The sequence below is a fragment of the Tursiops truncatus genome, chromosome 16 (genome assembly GCF_011762595.2).
Source record: "Tursiops truncatus isolate mTurTru1 chromosome 16, mTurTru1.mat.Y, whole genome shotgun sequence".
NCBI classification, from domain to species: domain Eukaryota; kingdom Metazoa; phylum Chordata; class Mammalia; order Artiodactyla; family Delphinidae; genus Tursiops; species Tursiops truncatus.
In genome coordinates this window covers 8,826,951-8,849,263 of record NC_047049.1, presented here as the reverse complement: position 1 = coordinate 8,849,263, position 22,313 = coordinate 8,826,951, and the positions used below count along the sequence as shown (strand labels likewise).

The 22,313-nt window shown below is 40.4% G+C and overlaps 1 protein-coding gene and 1 long non-coding RNA gene across 3 annotated transcripts; one reads left to right on the top strand and one right to left on the bottom strand.

Moving 5' to 3' along the window:
* Positions 1-829: 829 nt before the first annotated feature.
* LOC101331075 (ATPase PAAT) lies at positions 830-16,663 on the bottom strand. The gene is made up of 6 exons (XM_019940170.3): positions 16,500-16,663; positions 15,521-15,724; positions 14,614-14,686; positions 12,293-12,499; positions 5,336-5,790; positions 830-2,058 (listed from the first exon to the last, which is right to left on the bottom strand). The coding sequence occupies exons 1-6, from the start codon at positions 16,661-16,663 to the stop codon at positions 1,824-1,826; spliced, it is 1,338 nt and encodes a 445-aa protein (XP_019795729.2). The 3' UTR covers positions 830-1,823.
* Positions 16,664-16,929: 266 nt separating this feature from the next.
* On the top strand, positions 16,930-22,069 carry LOC117308503 (uncharacterized). Of its 2 annotated transcripts, XR_004522550.2 has the most exons (3): positions 16,930-17,068; positions 17,828-17,932; positions 21,176-22,069. It is a non-coding gene; the product is annotated as an uncharacterized lncRNA (long non-coding RNA). The 2 variants fall into 2 exon arrangements; XR_012326862.1 differs by lacking the exon at positions 16,930-17,068 and having other exon boundaries at positions 17,678-17,932.
* Positions 22,070-22,313: the final 244 nt, after the last annotated feature.

Here is a 22,313-nt window from a genome sequence, read left to right as displayed (position 1 = left end):
GATTCTTTACTACTGCGCCACCAGGGAAGTTCCCCGTAACCTGTATCTTGATTTAATTTTTGATCACCCACACACCCCTTGCAGCCACCTCAAACTGCAGCGGTTACCGTGACACCTCTGAAGGTGCATTTGCCAGCCCTGATTTCCCAGACTTGACTTACTGGGTGTGCCGCATACAAGGGCAGAAAAGTTACAAGAAAAAAAAGACTTAATAGATATTTTGTACATACTGTGGTCTGTTCCTCCTATCTGAGCAGGCAGTATTTTCTTAGGTGATAATAATTTTAATAAAGCAATTACATATACATACATAGAGCAATTTGTAAGTATAAGAAAATCAATAACTATGAATCTCTAATATATATAAAATATAATTTAGGTTTTCATTAACATGGAGAAATTAAGAAATGGATGATCAGGAATTAAAGCTCATCTGAATTATTTCTACTACTATAATCATGAATATTGTATTTATTTTAATTACTTTAGAAAACATAGCCCATGTGTTCTCGTTATAATTATATTAAAGCAATTTGTGAATCAAAGAACAGACCACAATAATCAGAAATTGTATAAACTATTTTTTTTTTTTTAGAAATTGTATAAACTATTAATGAAAGGGTTCAGCTTTAAATGAGACACATTTCTCCTGAGTGCTGAAAGAAATGTTACCTAATGGCTACATATGTTGTTAATAAATTAGGAAAAGACTGATAAAAGTAATATACAAGTCCTCATGTCCCTAAGGTCAGAGTGATTAATAAATGACCACACTTTATATTAGTTTTCACTTCAAAGAACTAAATTCATCAAAATACAACATACTAAATGAGTGTAAACCATCCTTTTTCATCTTAAATATTAGATGAAAAAACAATATTTTTATTTGTTTAAGACAAGTACTTTCCAGAGTGGATGCATTTATTTTTCAGATGCAAATATATCACCTTACAACACATATACAATAGGTATAATTTCTGAAAATCATGTCTGCCAGAGAGATCTGCAATCTCCTTGATTCATATGCCTTAATCCTTCAATGCAGAACCTCAGCATTTCACACTTTAATCAGAAAAGGGCTCTGGAAAGAAGAACCCGTATCAGCTCAGAAAAGGAGAGAATTCCTTCTACTTTCTGAGTTGATGGAGATCAAACAAGATGACTTCTCTCATTTTACATCAAACATAAAATCTAAAGTAATAATCCTAACAAAGAATAGGTCAGTTCTAATTTTTACTTTTCTATCCATAACTACAGTGTGACAGAACACAAAATTAATGGCCCTAATGTAAACCAATTTTACACATGCCAAATATCACATCTAATTTTTTATCTGAAATAAACAATAAAAAAGGTAATATGGTGATCTGAAATTAAAGGTTGCAAGTTTTAAGTACCCAGTTTTCTAAGATCAATTAGAAAAAGAAAAAATAACAATCAAGTATTCTAAGCATTTTGTATACCCGTAAAACATAAGGTCTTTCTAAAAATTAAGAGTATTCCAATCAAACACATATAAACTACCAACTAATGAAAAGCATTAGAAATCCTTAAAAAACTTGAACACTTTAAGCAAGTATATGTGAATTTCTTATAAAAGTGAAAAATATGGAAAACAAAAATAATTTTTGACCCTATCATGTTAACTCTTAGTGTACAGGATGAGATTTACAGGAACAGTCAGTTAAAATGAACACTGAGATTGCTTTACGTAAGTAAACCGTGATCCTCAAATGACATTAAATAGTTGCTTTGACTTTTTGGGGTTTGGATTTGTAATAAATATGTAATAAATATCTGTAGTACTTTGAACATGTTCAGTGCTATCTTTCTCCATTTGAAAGTCTTTCTCCAGAGTCATAATGTCTTAGAGGCGTGCCAGAGGGTGGGGAGTTGGGACTTTGCAGCAAGTCCACTAACAAAGCAATCTTATTATCTATGTGCTCCTGGAGTTTATATATTCGCTGATCAATGTAGTCCATAAGTTTCTTTTCCATCAGTTCCATATTTTTAGAAAGAATCTTTTCCAAGTAGGAACAAATGGATTGCTCTTCCATTCTAAAAGTAAATTTAAAAAATAATAATGTAACAATTTTCCCTAATATTATAACAAAAACAACCAAACTGTAGTACGATAAAGCAGCCAACACACATTGCTGAAATTTGTCTCCACAACTATACTGTCTCCATACAACACACTTCCAGGTTCTAAAATACACACTCAACAGGTGACCACAATCCTGAATGCCCAAAGCATTCTATTTCTTCAATTCTTTAAACATTTAAGCATACAATTGAAATGAGAATATAAAAATGAAGATGACGGAATTTCTACCCTCAAAGAATGGCTCTTTAGAAAGGGTCCTTTTGATTTTGAGCTCCAAACCTAAAGTAATCTTGCAAGATTTTTTAAGGTTTTCCAAGTACTTCCCCAAGCAACTGTACAATTTAAATAGTTTTTTTCTTTTTTAATCCACACAACTTTATTAAATTACTGGAAGCTTCTATGAACAACAACAAGCTTCTATGAACAACAACTGTGTACAGGCTTTTGTGTGGACAGATGTTTTCATTTCTCTGGGATGAATGCCCAGGAGCACAACTGTACGTTTAGTTATTAGAAACTGCTAAAATATTTTTTAGAGTGGCTGTACCATTTTAAAACCTCACAGGATTTAAAATGAGATCCAGTTTCTCCACATCCTCATCAGTACTTGCTGTTTTTACCACTTTTAAACTTTTTATTTTAGCCATTTAAATAACTGTATAGTGGTATATTGTCGTTTTAATATGCGTTTCCTTAATAGCCCTGAGGTCAGTCACACATCTTTTCATTTGCTTATTTGCTTTTTGTACATCCTCTCTGATAAAATGTCTATGTCTTCTGCCCATGTTCTAATTGAATTTTTTTAATGTTGAGTTTTGACAGTTCTTTCTGTATTTTAGATATGTCATTTGTTGGATACGTAATTTGCCAATATTTTTCCCCACTTTGTAATTTGTATTTTATTCCTCTTAACAGAGTCGTTCACAGGGCAAAAGTATTACATTTTCATGGCATCCAATATATCAAATTTTCTATTACCTTGCTTTTGGTGTCATATCTAAGAAGTCTTGTCTTAGGTCCCCAAAGTTTGTCCCCTATGTATTATTAGAAAAGTTTTATAGCTTTATGTTTTACATTTAAGTCTACGATCCATTTTTTTTTTTTTTGGTGGTACGCGGGCCTCTCCCTGTTGTGGCCTCTCCCGTTGCGGAGCACAGGCTCCGGACGCGCAGGCTCAACGGCCATGGCTCAGCTCACGGGCCCAGCCACTCCGTGGCATGTGGGATCTTCCCGGACCGGGGCACGAACCGGTGCCCCCTGCATCAGCAGGCGGACTCTCAACCACTGCACCACCAGGGAAGCCCTACGATCCATTTTGAGTTAATTTTTGTATAAGGTATGAGGTTTGGGTCATGGTTCACTTTTTGCCCTTCGGATATCCAATTGCTCCATCACCGTGGGTTAAAAAGACTATTCTTCCTTTATTGAATTGCTGTTGCACTTTTGTCAAAAATCAGTTGAGCATACTTTTGTGGGTCTATTTCTGAGCCCTCCATTATGTTCCATTGACCTACGTGTCTGTCCCTCTGCCATCACTACATCATCTTGAATACTCTAACTACTTAAGACTCGACACTGGGAAGAGTGATTCCTCCCACTTCATTCTTCTTTTTCAAAGTTGTTTTAGCTATTCTACCTCTTTTGTTTTTCATATAATTTTGAAAATGATCCTGCTTATGTCTGCCAAATATTGTGGTGGGATTTCAATATGCATAATATTAAGCCTGCATATCAATAGGGAGAATTGACAACTTTACTATGTTAGAAATTGAATTGGTAATTTAACAGTTTCCAGGAAAGAAATAACCAGGCCCAGCTGCTTTCCTTAGAGACTTCTACCAAACATCTTAAGAAGAGATAACACCGATTTTACACAATCTCTTCTAAGATGTAGAACTCATCTTATGAGGCCAGTATCACCCTCGTGAAAACCGGACAAAGACAGTACAAGAAAAATACAGACCAGTATCTCTAATGAATCAGATGCAAGAATACTCAACAAAATATTAGCAGATCAGATCCAGCATTGTGTAAAAAAGAATTACAGCCCACAACCAAGTGGGATTTATTCTAGGTATACAAGGCAGGTTCAGTTTTTGAAATTAATGTAATTCACCATATGAACAGACTACAGAAGAAAATTCATGATCATATGAATGGCCATAGGAAAAGTATTTGACAAAATCCTATACCCATCTATGATGAAAGAAACTCGCAGGCAACTAGGAACCAAGGAACACTAAGCCTCACAGTCCCTGAGCAATCTGACTTCTTTCCACCTTTTACAGTCTTTGTATGTTTGCTGGATTATGTCCAGGGATTTTATTGGTAAAGTGGGGTATCTGGAGCAGTTTTTAAATATTTAGGGTTTTTTTCTTTGGGTTTTATTATTTGTTTGTTTTGTTTCGTCATATCACAAGTTAACACTGATGTAGACTATCAACTATTAAAGACTACTGTTATCCTTCCTTGTCCTGCCCAAGTAAGAACCACTTTTTTTTCAATAACTTATTAAGCTCCTCAAATTTCAACGCTATTAGAGACATTAAAATTTCAACCAATACAACTCCCTCATTTTACATGGGAAAAATGTCTAAACCAAAAGATTTAAACACTAAGGTAAAATAGTTAAGCTAGAACTATGATTAGCGTCCTGAATTCCAATCTAGCGCAAAATTTGGACACATTACATCTATATAAAGGTTGAGGAACATACTAAACACTTAGCCACCCCTCAATCAAATCAGGACTGGAAAAAATTGGAATTATGAGATCAGGGGATAAGGGCCTGTACACTAGAAATAATTCAGAGCTGAAAAACGTTTGGATGACTCCGAAATTAGCCTAGGTCACACACGATCTACAGAGGAAATGTTACAATGGCTCACTTCATACAATCAGGCAAAAAATGTACATATCGTGGTCACCACAGCTCCTCTCCATTCATGCAGACAACTCTCTACTCTGACCCTATCTGCTGCTTGTACCCCTTCCATCAGATGCCTGAGAAGTGCTCGGCGCCTCCAGTTTGACCCACTTCTTTCAAAGCAATCCATCCTACTCTGCTGAGTGTTTCCTTCCTATAGTGTGTTAATGGTGAAATGTGAAAGCTCCTACAATCCTCTCTGGAAACATTTTCAGGCAGTAATTATTGAAAAAACCTGCTTTCCTCCACCTGCCTCCCCCCTCCCGCCCCCAATCGAAACCACACTTGTCTTAGACACTCACGTAACACCAACAACGCCTTCACCGGGCTTGGTGATGCTTTCCTGCCACTTGGTGTTGGGTCCCACACGGAGATGGTTCACTTGACTACACAGATTCTGCAGGACAGGCAGCAACTCAGAGTTAGGTATATGTGAGCTGTCGCTTGCTTTCTTTGGTAGCAAAGAAGATACTGCATTCTTAAGATCATTCTCAGGAAGAGAATGGTTTTGTGGCACAATTTTACACTCTTGGAGGCTTGTCATATTTCCTCCACCAGCTGGCTGCGCACTTTTATCAATGTAAGCTTTTAAGTCTTCAGCCACGTTTCCAGATGTCAATCCAGTCCTGGAAGGGAAAGGTGTGGGGGATGACTTGTCGAAGGCCCCTGAAGCAGATGATGATTGCAGTCCGATCATGTGCTTGAATCCAGTGCTTCCCAAAACTGACTGAAGCTGCTGTCCGATGGGAATACAATTCTAAGCAAGGTAAATAAGAAAATGTTATTATTAACATGAGTGATAATGACAGATAACCTCTGGAGTAACTCAGAGTCAGGCAACCTGCCTACTTTTATTTGATCCCCAGAACTTTCACATGGGGTAAGCTATAACTACTATCCCAATATCAAGTTAGGAAACCAAGACTAAAGTTAGCTTGGCCAAGGTAACACAACTAGTCAGTGGCAGAAGCAGGACTGGAACCCAGGCCACCGAACTCCAGAGTCAGGACTTCTAATCATTTCAGTAGTTTTGCTAAGGAAAATATTCAAATAAATACAAGCACACTTAGTAAAATTGCACGGGCTTATTTTAATGTTTCCACTAGAAAGGCCTCCTTAATACATGGTAAAAATGTAGTATTCTCAGCTGAGTCACAGTAACTGATAACTTTCATAGAACTAAAAATCATCTGCCCATCATCACATATGGTGAGCCAACCTAAGGATATGCAACTTATTTTCACTGGAAGACAGACCAGATAGTTACATATTTAAAGTATGATGTTATATGAGTACTTCTGTGACATTTTCAATGACTAAAACGACCTACCTTTTGGCTAAGTCTGCCTTAATAATTTGGAGGGTAATGATTATGTTTTGTGGCCTCAACTCAACCGGCTATGCTATATTATTTCCTGAGAAGACTCAGGCTCACCTTTGAGAGCAGGTTACACTGTCTCCTACACAGGGCCATGTTCTTGCTATGCTCTTCAATTTTTCCACAAGAGAAAAGCAGAACTACCTCTAGCCTATCTAAATGTTAAGTTATACACCTCCATCCTAAATTCTAAACACAGAACTCTACTAGGGATTCTTATAGGGAATATCATCTCATACTTAATGTTGCTCAGTATCTAGTGAGAGAGACTGAGAAAATTACACAAGATTAGGTGAAGACCCTCAGTCAGTATATTTTCTGGATATTCTAAAAAATGATTCTTGGATTAAGCCAGCCCCAAACTCATTCATTCAACAAATATTCACCACAAATCTACTCTGTGTTAGGTACTGTCTCAGTCACTGGTAATAAGCCAGTGAACAAAACAAATGAAAATTGCTGATCTGTGGACACTACAATCTAGGGAGCAGGGAGAGACAAACAACAAAGAAAAAAAGAAAGAAAGACAATACATCCTGTGAATAGAGATGGTGATAAATACTTTAGGGAAAATATAGCAGGATAGGGGAATGACGGCAGCAGGGATGTTGGTAGGGTGGGAACAACAAAGGCCCCACGGAACTTCTACTGAACTGCCTGTTGGAGAAACTCTCTTTATAAAGAAATCTTACCTTCTTCTATTGAATGCAAGTTTCGAAAAAATCTTAAATTATTCCTGAAAACGAGGATTACATACAATTATATTTACAAAATTTAAAAATTAGACAACTCTCCTTAGGTGAAAAGGAGCTTTACTCAGTCATAAAGGAAAAACTCAATTATTTTTGGTAGTGGCAAAATTCTGGTACTGCAAAAAAATTTTATGATAAAAAATTGAAAATTCTACAAAACAGCAATCACATAAATAGTGGAATCAATGTCAAAATCGTACGCGAAAATTAATTTGGCAGAAATTATAATTAAAAAATCCAAATGGAATTAAGACATGCTATACGAGTTTTTCTATTTTGATATACAGTAATATTTTATTATAATAAATTCACTGATTATAAAAATTAGTCATATTTTTCTCAGATAAAAGCTCTTACGGCGATTATTTTTCACTTTGAATTAAATGTTAAGAAATTCACAGGTTAATCTATATGGCAGTGCAGTAAATGACCCAACCTTAGTTGCTGATGACTATTCTTCTGCTCCTTTTGTTTGACTTTATTCAATTCTTAATTTTCTTGAGCTGTCGTATGTTGTCTTGCAAGGCACCTCAAACCCTTTTAAAAGTAGGCAGAAGAATATGTATAAAATAATTCATACGTACTTACTGTTTAGGGTCCGTGTCATATTTTATGTGAAAAAAAAAATTACAGAGCAGCCGAAAAAAACATGAAAGCATTTATGTAGAATTGTGTCCGCATACTTGTACATGTGTATACTTAATTTCATATATGTACACATATACCCCCAGATTTTTGAAAAACTGTTTATCTCTGAACATCTTGTAGGATTTCTCAAGACACTGTCTTTAACTTTTTTAATTATAAAGAATTTAAACAAGTATCACCTTGAAAATGCAAGAAAAAAGATCTTTTTACTTTTTTAAGATGAAAAAGGTAAACAGTGAAAACCTTGAATAACTGAATATATTTTCTTTGAGAAAGTCGGGCACAGCTTTCCCTCAGATAACATTAAATGACAACTATATGCCAGGCACTTTGACTCAGAATTCCTACTCAATTATTCTAAATTGCTAAAGCAAAAACAAATGAAAGTCAGCACATGTGAACTTCAAATACAAGGAAAGAAGAAATCACTTTAAGAAACTTTCCAGGAAACAAGGAACCACAAGGCAAAGGTGAAGCAGGGAGTCTAGAAAGCTGCTCCCCAGGTCCTTTCTTTCCTCATCAGGACAGGCCCTGCCCCAATTAACATATGAAGGTTCCAAACAGTGTGGGTTTACACCCCTTCCATAGAAGGAGAGGTTCTGATCATGAAACATCCCTACTTTATACTCAACAGATAGTTACAGAGCTTAAATGACTTTCCAGGAAGACGTTCCATGGATTCCTTGTTTGTGGACAAAAGCAATCCTAGAGAACCAGGTATATCCTGTGAGAATCATTCATAAATATAGCCTCCCCACGAGAAAGAAGACTTTTACTAGCATGTTTAAAAGACGATTTAACAGGATCACCTTCTTTCTTCCCCAGGGGGTTTCCCAAATGTCCCCATAGATAATGATTTAGCACGTGTGTTGGGGGGTTACAACACACGTGCTGTTGGTTGGAGGACTTGTGTTTCTATATGATAGAAAATGCGACAAGGACACACACCAAGCTTGGGAATAGGATGAGAGTTGGGAGAGCCGTCTTACAACATACCTTATGTACTTGTGAATGGACGGAAATTCATAGCAAAGAAAATGTATTATTTTGGGAATGAAACAAAAAACCCTAAAAACATGGGCAAAAAACCCCACGAACTACTATTCATGGCATTTCTTTTCCAAAGTCAAGGTTTTAAAACATAAAAATCAGTCCATGAACTGATTTTACTTAATTCATTAACCCTCTCTAATGTTTCCAAAATTTTCCACACACAAAAAATTTCTTCTGTTTTTAAATGTTTAATCTCTATGTCCACTGGATCCTTCCCCTCAAACATCTGTTCTTAAAATATGCTATGCATAAGACTCATCTGGCATTGCCTGTATAAGATAGGTGAGTCCTGGATCACAAGCTCAGTGTTTCAGGTCACTGGTGAGGGCCAGGATTCTGCACTTTATAAACATTCCAAGGGATTCTGATACCGGCAGTTTCCTTATCTCTATCATTCTTGAAACAACCCACTTTACCCTGGCTACCTCCACATTCTAACTACCCATTTACCATCTAATCCCTCAAAATCTGGTTTCCATCTCATCACTATTCAAACTGACCCCCTGAAGATCTCCAAGGAGTATTTAGTTGATAATCCAAAGGGCATATATATTACGTAAAATTTACTCGGAGCCATAAACTAGACAGACAGGTCGTCTTTGCACAAAGCTTATATCTTAATGAGATACACAGAACAACACATAAACAGAAACAGGCAAGAAAGCGCTGATGAAAACACATGATACAGATGTGGAGGAAAAGGCTAATATTTTAATCAGGGTGGTGAGGGAAGGTGTCATTCAAGATGGAACGTTTAAGATGAGGTTGAAATAACAAGAAAAAGGCAGACTTGCTAAGACCAGGAAGAGAGGATTCTGGCCAAAGAGAACGGTTAAGAGGGCAAAGGTCCTGAGGTGGGAGCACGTCTGGATGTTTGTGGAATACCCACATCAGAATGTCTAGAGCAAGGCATGTAAGGAGATGCAGCAGGAGATGAGGCTGAGGAGGTAACGAGGGCCCAGATCTCAGGTGAGAGCGTAAGGAACCTGGATTAGTTCTGAGTGTCAAGGGAAGCAGTCAGGGGGCTTGACACAGGGGACGTCGAGTCTGATGAGGCCATGCTGGCTGCACTGTGGAGAGGGAGCGTGGTGCAGGAGGACCAGCTAGGAGCCTCCTGAGGTATGGAGGTGAGATGCTAGTGCCAGAGCAAGGAGAGTGCGGACGCTGTTCACTTCACAGCTCTCCTTTCCATGCTTTCCAAGATCATGAGCAACTCTCCTGCTCTCCTGTGTCTGCCTGTCGATCCAACGATCCTCGTCCTAAATTAATATGGGCAAATCTCACAAAAGTTATGCAAGCTTTTAACTCATATTATTGGTTTTAACTTTCATCCTATGATCTTACCAGTATTATCGTTTAGATTGTAAACACGAAGAAATTTATCCTCAAAAAGAGGAAGCGATGCCAAATAACAGCACTAAGAGCTTTGAATTCAGGTCTCCTGACATCAGATCTCTTGCGACTCTTAAGCACTGCCGTGACCTGCTCTTCTGGCTCCCTTTTCCTCTCCCCGTATTCTTAGCAAACGCACCTACTCTCCCAGGGTCTTCCTTCCTGGCTCCGGTCTCTCCCCTCACCCGCTTCCCCATCATCTACTAGGCATGCTCCTCCCAAACCTCCCTCCACTCCACCAGCCCCACCTGTGTTTCCATAGCCTCACATCATCACCCCAGGGCATGTGTTATTCACATCTAAAACTCAACATTCCCAAATTACACTCCTTTCCCCCAAGTGGCTTCCCCCCTTGGGTTCTATGTATATTACGGTAACACCATTTTCAAAACTTCAGTTTCACGTTTGATTCTGTTTTTCTCCCACAGAACCCATCTTAAGTTAGTTGTCAAGTCCCAATGGCCCCACTGCTGTAGCCTCTCACAATCCAGCATCAGGTTACTCCTTCCAAGTTTAGACTCTCATTAACTGTCCTCTGGATGATGGAAATAACACAGAGCTGCTTTCCTTCTCGTAGCCTCACTTTCTGTTGACGCATCTTTCCTACTGACTCATCTTACACATAATAGCGGATTAAATTTATTAAAACAGAGCTAGAAAACACCCACAAACTCTATAACATCATTCAAAATCCTCTAAGATCCAGCCCCAGTCTACCTGAAACTTCCCCTCTCACTTATTCACTCCAGAGAAATGAACTTCTATTCATTTCCTAGCTACATCCTATTCCTCTAGCACTGAAGATTTAATCCATACTGTTCTCTACCTCTTAAGTTGCACCCCTCCAAGTTTACTTGTCTAATCCCACCCTTCCTCTTTAAAGGCCTAGACAAAACGCTACTTCCTTTAATAAGCCTCTCTTAGCATTCCTCATCATTCCCCACTTAGATACCCTGACTCTCCTAATAAGACTACAAATAAAGATCCTTAAAGACAGGGTGATCTTTGAATCTTCGAAAGTTAACCAAAACAGTGTCTTATACTTCAAGAAGGAGCTTAATAAATGCTTGCTGAATGAATGAGCAAGAGAATTCATAGAAAACTGTGAAGTCTGTACCAAAAACATTTTTTTTGCAAGATGCTATTTTTACCTAAGTCAGTAAAGGTAACAGTCAAATCAATAATAAAAGTTGGGGCTTCCCTGGTGGCGCAGTGGTTGAGAATCTGCCTGCCAATGCAGGGGACAAGGGTTCGAACCCTGGTCTGGGAAGATCCCACATGCCGCAGAGCAACTAGGCCCGTGAGCCACAACTACTGAGCCTGCCTGTCTGGAGCCTGTGCCCCGCAACAAGAGAGGCCGCGACAGTGAAAGGCCCGCGCACCGCGATGAAGAGTGGCCCCCGCTCGCCGCAACTAGAGAAAGCCCTCGCACAGAAACGAAGACCCAACACAGCCAAAAATAAAAATAAATAAATAAAATTAAAAATAATAATAATAATAATAATAAAATTGAGGGACTTCCCTAGTGGTGCAGTGGTTAAGAATCCGCCTGCCGATGCCAGGGACACAGGTTCAAGCCCTGGTCCGGGAAGATCCCACATGCCACGGAGCAACTAAGCCCGTGCACCAGAACTACTGAGCCTACACTCTACAGCCCACAAACCACAACTATTGAGCCCGCATGCCACAACTACTGAAGCCCCCACGCCTAGAGCCCGCAGTCTAAAACAAGAGAGGCCACCACAATGAGAGGCTGAGCACCACAATAAAGAGTGGCCCGTGCTTGTTGCAACTAGAGAAAGCCCATGCACACCAACGAAGACCCAACGCAGCCAAAATTAATTAATTAAATAACTTATTTAAAAAAATACAAAATTTAAAAACTAAAAAAAAAAAAAGAATTCTGAACCAAAATAAATTGTTAAAAAAAATAATAAAAGTTGAAAGGAAAAAATTTATGTCACCACAAGTCTTTGTAAGAATCCATTATTTAAAGAATTTTAATGGTATTTGGAAAGAAATCCATTTCTACTCACCTGCTGTTGGAATCTAACCATATTCATCAGTTGCTGAGCTCCAGGTGATAACTTTGACCCCAAGGACTCTATGATGGTTTGGACCCTCTCCAGGTCTATCCTTGATCCTAGAGCAGGACAGCCTGCTGAAGAATTTGCCAAAACTGGCCTCATGTGTACCACAACTTTACTGATGAACACACACTGCTTTTCGCCAAGGGAGAGCAACTAATATAAAACAAAAGTTCAGGAAAATTAATAATGATAATAAAAACAATCATTATTTAAGGTCACTTCTTGTTAATACTGCAGTCAGACTGAAGCATTCAAGAATCTGAAAATTAACTTCAAGTACATTTTTAAGTTTTCTCTAGTCATAGTCAGAAAAAGGCTAAAAAGTACTACATGAATTTAAAAAGTCTTACTGCAACTAAAAAATTAAGTGTAAATAATGTTTTACTTAATAATTTAAGGAATTAAGGATAAACTATACCAATCTGAAACCTTAACATACTGAAACTTGCTATAATATTATTTAATACAAAATAAGACTCTCTAGAAACCCATGCAAAGTATTTGCTGAAATACTAAACATAAGTCAGTATTTTAGAACTTAAAATGAATTCTAAAGGAATTCTAAGAGAATGTCCAGATGACTTCAGAGAGCACAATGGTTTACATATAGAAAAGATGAGTTCACGATGATTTTCTAACTTGTGAAAAGAGTAAATAAAGGTCAAGCTTTGACCCTAGCTCATCTGGCTTCTATCCCAGTAGCTTTTCCAATGCTTTATGCTTCTTCACGTTGTCCATGCTTCTAGACCAAGAGACATTTCATGTGTGGTGTAGGACAACAAAGCAGCAAAGTGGAACAAACACAGCATTTAGAATCAGAGAGACCTGCGTTCAGTGATGGCTCTGCCTGCGTGACCACGGGCAAATGCCAAACTTGAGTCAGGAGTAAAATGAGTTCACATGGTTGTTATGAGGATTATGTGTTAAAATTTCCAGTATATATCATTGAGTAAGTGCTCAAACATATGCATCAGTAACTATTACTTTTAACTTACATATACTATTGGCCCAGAAGAAGCCTTCATACAAACCCAAGGATTTCCCTAAATGAAACACTCTTTCACTCCCTGGCACTTCCACAGCACAGTTTCAAATACCATTCACCTTCAGAGACACAACAAACCCATATATCACACAAAGACACAGGCGAACACAGACCCATGATCTAAAAACTCAGTGTGGCACCAAAGATGTGACTGTCATCAACAAGTAAGTAAATGCCTCATGAAATGTAAACACCCACATTCCAACCTCCATATTATCCCTGTTCTGCTTTTTAACCCCCAAGCCCTTCTCACTAGCGAATGTAGTACCTATTTTACACACTGAGTCAACCTATTATCTGTCTTGCCCACTATAATATTAGAATTGGAATGAGGGCTCCATTCCAATTTATTTCATAACTGCCAATTCCTAAATGCCAAGTACAGTATCTGGCATCAATAGGCACTCCAGTATTTGTTGGATGAATGAATCACCTTATTTAAATGACTTCAGAAGCTATTAGTATATACACGTAAAACAACATCTTGGGATAATCAGTTCTGTGCTCTTCTGTAAGTAATAATCAGCATAGAATTTTAGAGATAAAAATAATCCAAGATTTATTTTCCTTAGTCTCCTAATATTACCCATGAAGTAGGTCCAAACAGGTGAAGAAACTTGCCCAAGGTTATTCTGCTAGTCAGCAAAAGAGCTCACTTAATAGTCAGGGCTTATGATTTCCAGCTCTGTACCCTTTCCCTAGATCTGATGACATCAGGAAAGTTCACCTTAACAATATTTTTCATGCTGAAGACAGCAGTCCAAATCCCTTTAACTTTCTGGTGCTCTTGTCTGAAACTTCTCTAACTATATTCTCTCTTTCTCCATATTCTGGGACCAAAACTGCTTGTGCTTTTTTTTGGCACCTAAGTTTTATATAAAGATAAAAAAATTTTTTAAACTTATGTATTATTGTAAATAAACTATACCTCGATTTAAAAAACTTTTTTTCATCACAGTTTTTCAAGGCTTAAAAGTACAATACCACTGTATTATCAATCGTACATGTAATGACATTGCTGTAAATAATAAATGTTCAAATTTTGAAAGAGGTAGACAATTATTTAGAAAAGAATTTCGTTTTACATGTTTACTGAGTATTTCTGAACTAAAACCAGGGACCAAGTTGGACTAACTACATTACCAAACCTACAGATAATAGGTATATATAGTAGAAAAACAACTGTAGTTTTCAAATTAGTTAAAATTTAGGAATGACTTACCTTTATTTTACAAGCATGTGTGGAAGACTCCAATTTTAGATATTTTTTGTACAAAATAATCTTTTCATGTTCACTAAAAATAAAAAAGATTTAATTTATAAAAAAAAATTACATATTATCACTTTTAACAGTTACACTTAAAATTAAAAGTTTCCAGGACAATATTTAAATCCTTGGATTCAGTTTTCCTGGTGAGGCATAAACAGCTGGGACTTCCTACTGAAGTGCACTGGCTACAAAGACAACATCTGCCACTTACTAGCTGTATAAGAAAATGAAATTAGGTATCAAATGTATACTTACGTAGCACAGAGCACACTGTAAAGCTCAATAACATACCCATTATGTCCAACATGCACGGTATATAAAACACTTCGTATTTTGATTCATATTACGGAGAGATTAGGTCAGAATCTTTGTAAGAAATCAGAAAAAAAACTCAAGAAGTATAAAAATGGGTTAAATAAGTATACTGGTATGGCACAGTGTTGGGCTCACGCACATATGTAAAGAGTTTCCTACAGGAAAATGTTCAAAGTTCCAGACTGATAGACAACTTAATTTTTGGAAAACAGATCGCTGTGAGTTAAAGAAAACAGACAAGAAACACTTACCAGAACTTCATCTGATCAGTCTTCCACTAACTAGCTATGATCTTTTACCAACTACTCTCTCTTCCACTAGCTCTCAATTTCCACGTTTATAAAAGCAACTAGGCTGATCTAGACTGTCTTTAAGATCCCTAAAGGTCTAAACTTTTATGTCTGCTGGTCTGTTTTTATCTTCTCTCCCCTAGTATCTGGCACCAAGGTCAGATACAATGTCAGAGAATCAATAAATATCACAAAAGCTCAAGAAAATAAAACACTACTTCAGAAGAACACTTCCACACGCATACGTCACAAACCTGTTATCCAGAACATTACAAACATTCTTGCCCCTACTGGTTCCACAGTACTCCTCTCCTGAGTATACTTCCATATTTCTTGCTGAACTTAAAATGCCAATAGAAACGATTTCTTCACCTCCAGGAGGGTCACATCGCAGGTAAAGGAAGCAGGGGTTTTCATCTTGGCTGTTCACGTTCCTTTTCAAAATCACCAGATCCTGGCTGAAAAGAAAAGGAAGAATATTATACAGTTCTCTGAACACCGTCATTAACCCACTTAATGGGCCACAGGGGTTGACATGTTATCCTATTCATTTACATTTGCATTTGGAGTCCAAGCGCCTTGCAAAGCACTGACGAAATGCTCAATACAGAATTCCCAAGGAAATGATGCTTTAGAGGTGTGGGCTCTCCACTCTTTTCCCCTGACTTCTGTAATACATTCTAAGCGACTTCCTAGAATTGCCTGTCCAGTTAATGAAATATATGTACTGGGCAGCTAGTGTAAATTAAAAAACAGTTCAGAAGTGGGGGTGGGACGGGGTGCAGCATGGAATAAAGGACCAAAGTGTGCCATTTTCAAAACTAAGCTGAGGAAGATTTTCGACATCTGGATTTTTTTTTAATGCCTATTTTGGTCGACAGGAGGTTTTTGTTTCGGGAGAGAAAGGCGGTTCTGATACCCACAGGGGGCCTCAGGAGCCGACGTGACGGACACAAGGGGGAAGGGGGTGAAACGCCGAGTCTTCAGGTCACCTGCCCCCCGTCCCCTGCGCCCGACGCTCACGCCGGAGTCGCCTCCTCTTTCCCGCGGGCCCGCCCCCACCCTCCCGCCACCCGGGACCTGCCTCCTCGCCCTCGCCGCCCGCACAGACCCGTCACCGGCTCGGCTCCGGGTCCAGACCCTCTCCCCTCACGGCCCCCGCCTCCCCTCCAGGCTCCCCCAGGAGCGTGGCTGGCACCGAGCACAACCCCAGTCCCCGCCGGCCCGGCGCACCCGGTGGCAGGCGACGCCAGCAGCTCCTCCCAGTCGGCGTCCCGGGCGCCGAGATCAGACCGGGTGAGATGGAGACTCTGGGCCAGGGCTCCACACGCGGCATCCCAGGAAGAGGCCAGCGGTGGGCGGCGGGTCAGTGGCGGGTGTACAGTCTCGGTCTCCATCTGGCCACCTACACGCCAGGCCAGCTCCGGAACCTCTCTTACAGCTCTTTAATTTCCGCCAGACTGAGGGACTGTAAAGGAACAGAGCGACTTCCGCCTCGTCCGGCTGCAAACCCCAGAGCCGCAGCTTCTCGCCAGGGTGGGGAGACACCAGCTACCGTACACGCGCATGCGCACGACGGCCGGTTTGAGCAGATGGTGCAAAATCTGCGGGGGGGTGCGGGAGAGCTGGAGTCCAACGCATGCGCACTGACAGCCTGGTCCAGCTGCTGGGCTGTGCGCAGGCGCGATGCGGTGCGCGTGGGAACCCAGTGGTGGTTTGACGTTGGCCCCGGAGATGTCGTGTGGATGCTGGTGTCTGGACTGACGTGCAGGGTCGGTCCGGTGAGGAGAGTACGTCGTGAGGTAGGTGTGATGTCGTGGCTCTCGAGACCTGAAGGACCTCGTCCCGACCCTTGCTGTCTGTGTCGCGGACGCCGAGCCTTTCCGCGGACTGCGGTGGGGTGCGGGGGGCTGGGGACGCGGCGGCCGGGCGGTGGAGTCGGCTTTTCAGAAAGTCCTCAGCCCTCTCCGCACACGCGCTCTCTCCTCCGAGGGTGTCAGGTGGGTGCCGGTCGTTCGGCTTTAGCTGAGGAGGTTGGGACGGTGTCGCCCTTGGTGTGGGGCCGGGGCGGGTGGCGTCTGAGGAAGGTCTGTGGCCCTGGGGCTTCGCCCTGTCAGGTGGCCTGGGCCGCCCTCGTGTCCCCCGGGCCGGGTGGAAGGTGGAGAAAGGCCTGGGCCCGAAGGGGGGTTGGGGTCTGCTCTCCCGGCCCCGGGAAGAGCGAGCAGGACGGCGGCCTCGGGTCTGCGGTGGAGCAGAATGCGAGCTGGACCTGAAAGACCCTGAAGCTTTGGGTCCGGGGAAGTGGGAGCGGGTGGCTCTTTCCAGATACTGCCGGGATAGGAAGGTAGATGGTCCCTCCCCACCACCACTATCTGTCCCCTTCCTGAAGAGGCCTGTGCAGATGAGTTTTCCACCTTTTGAAAGAAAAAAGGGAGTTAGAATATAGAAAAGTGGAATGTCAGAGTTCCAAAGGCCTTGAGTGTAAAGGGCCTAATTTGCAAAGGTGTTTTAATACTGCCGACGCATTCTCGGTTGTCTACATCAGTATTTTTGTCTTATAGTTCCTGCTTCCTATATATTAGCTTTAATTCACAGGACCAGCTTTGGACAGCCCAAAGAAAATAGGCTTTTCTTCAGAAACACCCGTGTCCACTTTAAGGAGCCAGGTCAGTACTATCACCTGGACTTTGACTTTCTTGAATAAGGCTGAAGGACCAAGTCAGGAAACTAGACTCCTATTGTCTCCCCTTTTTTTTTTCACACAGCCAGTAAATCACCAAATCTTGGTTTTCTTAGAGGAAACCTGTTCTATCTTTCTTCATCTCTGCTTCTTCTGTTTTCAAGCACTAGCTTTCATTTGAACAGTTCCGGGAGCTTCTTTACTGTCATTAGCCTTCGTTCTCAGCCACTTCCACTCCATCCTCTGCACTGCCCTCTTCTCCTTCCGGTGCTTGCTGCTCCCACCTGCCTCCCTGCCCTCCCATCTCCCCCACCTGTGCGCAGGCTTTTCCCTCTGGAATGCCTGTTCTTTTGGAACAGGGAAAATCCTGTGCATCGTTCAAAATGAAGCAGATCTCCACTCTGCTATAGAATTAAACTCATTCCTCTGTACTACTCTTATACTTTTAATTTATGTCAAAGAAAAACCCAAACTGGACAGTAAAAGCAGATTTTATTCAGAACTATATAATAGAGGAAAAGACCTCAGTGTAGGACCAGGCTCAATTCTAAATACAGCATGGACAAGTGAGAATTTAAAGCCAAGGAGCAGGGTAGGGGGATCAGTGGAAAGAAAATTACTAATGAGAAACCTCAAGGGCCAAGATGATTGTGCCTGAACCTACCTAACAGAATTCTTGCTGGTGAGCAGCCAGGGTTATTAGACATCACCCAGGGGATGATGGAAGATGAGGAACCTGATTAGCTATCAAGGGTGGTCAGATACGGAGGATGGGGGATTTGGAATTAAAATAAGTTGACTAAATTGACTTAGCAGTGTTCTTGCTAAAACTAGATTTTACAAGGAAATGCCCAGATGAGCCTAGGAGAAGGTTCAGGAGCCTGAATAAAGTTTGGCCAGGCAAGAATCTTTGTCAGGTACTATGATTCTCTCACGGTTTCCGACTTTATCAGTTTACATATTTGTGTTCCCTACTATGTAGGCTTGCTGAGGTTAGTAATTATTTTATGCCTGGTAAAGGGGCTGAGTACAGGTGTGTTGTATGGAATTGATAGATTGGTGAGCGTTGGCTGGCAGCTTTATCACAAAACAAGAGATGCAGAAAAAGGCAAAACTAGGAAATTCAAGCTTATGCTTTATTCTTCACAGCCAGGGTGGTGGTTGTTCAGAACTGACCTCACTCTTAATACGATAAACTGCTCTCATCATGAATTACAACTGATTTTTTGGCCCTATTTTTCCCCTTGAAATAAATCATAAAATATATGTTGGAAACTTACCACCAATATCACTAGGATGTACTATGCAATTCTTTCACTCATTTTAAAGTTTATTACAGCTTAACGTGTACGAACTCAATATGCTCTTTAGAGGCATATTTCCAATCTGTTTTCAGAATATGAACCAATGCATATTTGAAAGGTACATTTTAGAAAGAAGTGACTTGTGGTATTAGTTTTCTTGGGCCCATTCATTTAGTAATATGACAGTTGAGGTGTTGACCATCTTAATTTTAAGTAGAATGAGTTCTTACTGTATTTGCCCTGCCTTTTACCCAGGAGTATACTTCCCAGCAAGGTGGTTTTAGGAACTTAACTTTCCTCCCAGCTGGTACCACTTGAGTTGTACCTCTTCTCCTCCCTTCCCGTTCTTTCTGGTCCCTGCAGGCCCTATGGTTGCCTGGAGTTCCTTCTTCTCACCCTGCCTCAATGCTGGACCTGCAATTAAGTTAGAAGCGGGAAAGAAAGAGTAACCTTCCTACCCCTTTTTCCCCAACTTCATTTATAGCTGCTCGCCACCGCCACGTCATTTATAACCTCTGTTCTGGTTAGTCCAACATTGCTGGACTGTATACAGTTTTCAATACAGCCTGGCTTCAGCCTTTCTGAAGACATGTAGAAATTATGGGGAAGCTCTTGATGTGTAGCTAAATCTGCCTACATCCATGATTATCACCTGTGTGACACCTTCTTATCCTAAAGCTGTTTTTGTAGTAAAGGGTTAACTTGTTAAGCGTGGGATGTTCAAAACTTGCCCACATTCCAAAGAAAGACCTGGTTCCTGACCAACTCCTGTCTTATCCTCTAAGCTGCTGGAATATCTGCTTAATAAAATTGTCTTTTTAACTATGGGCCTCAGCCCCACCAGCTAGGTTGTGCTAACAGCATGATGTGTGGTGAGGGCTATACTTTTTTTTTTTAATATAAATTTATTTACTTATTTTTGGCTGCTTTGGGTCTTTGTTGCTGGGAACGGGCTTTCTCTAGTTGCGGCAAGTGGGGGCTACTCTTTGTTGTGGCATGTGGGCTTCTCATTGCGGTGGCTTCTCTTGTTGCGAAGCATGGGCTCTAGGGCACATGGGCTTCAGTAGTTGTGGCACGTGGGCTCAGTAGTTGTGGCACATGGGCTTAGCTGCTCCGCAGCATGTGGCAACTTCCCGGACCTAGGCTTGAACTTGTGTCCCCTGCATGGTCAGGTGGATTCTTAGCCACTGTGCCATCAGGGAAGCCCCCAGGGCTATACTCTTTTAGTTTGGCCTCTGAAGAAGGTAAAGACTAAGAAACTAATGTCAGCACATTGGTGCTCCATGCCTACCTGATTGACCCCCAGTAAAAACCTTGAACACCAAGACTCAGGGGAGCTTTCTTGGTTGGCAGTACTCTGCACATGCTGTCACACATCACTGCTGAATGCTTGCACCTGGTTTCTCTTGGACTCTGCTCCATGTGCCTTTGCTTTGCTAATTTTAGTCTGTATCCTTTCCTGTTTAAGAATCTGTTATAAAGGCACAAACAGCAACAAGACGTGAAGAATTGCGCATTCTTCCATTAGTAACAGTAGTTATATGGGGAAAGTAGTAGAGTTTTATTAGGAGATAGTGTGTGCAGCTTTAAAAAAGAACCCTGCACTACTATTACATGCTTTTCTTGCTTCGCTGTCTCTGCCCACTGTCACTACCCTAGAGTCTTAGTAAAGAGAAGAATTAAAATTGGGGAAAAGATTTCTTTAAAGATACAAATATAGGTATTGGGGGTAAGGTAGGTAGTAAATCCCATAACCATGTTTTACTGCTAACTGTACATGCCTTATAACAGATTCTTAAATACTCTGGGTTTCAGAACCTCTTTATACCCTTAAACTGTTGAAAACTGCAAAGAGCTTTTGTTTAAGTGGGTTTTATCTTCTACATTAAAAAAAATTAACAACCTTATTCTGCTTGGATCTACAGCAATGTACACTAATGTGAACGAATCCAGAAAGAGTGGCTTGAAAAGTAACCAGCATGAATAACATGGTATCATCTATGGAAAAATCCACTCCAGCTTCAGAATACCTGGCTTAAAAAGAACTTTCATAATGGACCCATTTCATGGGATTGTTTTATCCTGCATTCTTGGGGTCTTAGACTGCTTACCTAGAGTTTTAAGATCTATGTGAACTAACTCTTCTTTTGGTAAGTTAATAATGAAACAAAATAGTATCCAAGCTAAATCAACTATTGGATGTGTTTTATTATTATTATTTATTTTTTGTGTGTGGTACGCGGGCCTCTCACTGTTGTGGCCTGTCCCGTTGCGGAGCACAGGCTCCGGACGCGCAGCCTAGCAGCCATGGCTCACGAGCCCAGCCGCTCCGCGGCATGTGGGATCTTCCCGGACCGGGGCACGAACCCGTGTCCCCTGCATCGGCAGGCGGACTCTCAACCACTGCACCACCAGGGAAGCCCTGGCTGTGTTTTATTATTTTTTGTTATGTTTTTGTGACACTTGTACATTGTGAAGAAGTAACAGCAAAAATTCTACATAGTATGTTCACAACTCATTTTGAATATTGTGTGTTTTTTATAAAAATTACCTGTCTTTATGTATAATTGTAGAATTTTGAGGTATGTTTATTAAAGTCCTTCCAGGGATATGTTGTACTATTAGATTGCAGGTTAAGGGGAAGCTGTAGAATCCTTTTTACCAGTTTTACCTTTGAGAGTTGTGCTTTTATATACAACGTAATGTGAACAGGCAATGTAAATTTTTAAAATTTGTAGTTATATTTATCTCTGTGCTGTGCACATTTTATTTTTCTCACTTTCTCTCCTCAAATAAATTATGAGCTTTTTTTAACACCAGACGATGTCTTTATTTATGTGTGAATCCCCAGCATTTAAGGCAGTATTTGGTACACAAATATCAAGTGAACAATGAATGGTTAACTTTTGCAGTGTTAAAATACGAGGCTCATTTATTAGGCTTTCGAGGGGGTTGACTGTTTTAAACATCTTTATAATAATTTTAAACATATGACACCATGATGGAAGCAAGGAAACAGTGAGAATCTCTGTTGGAAATCTCTAGGAATTGCTTTCTTCTGAG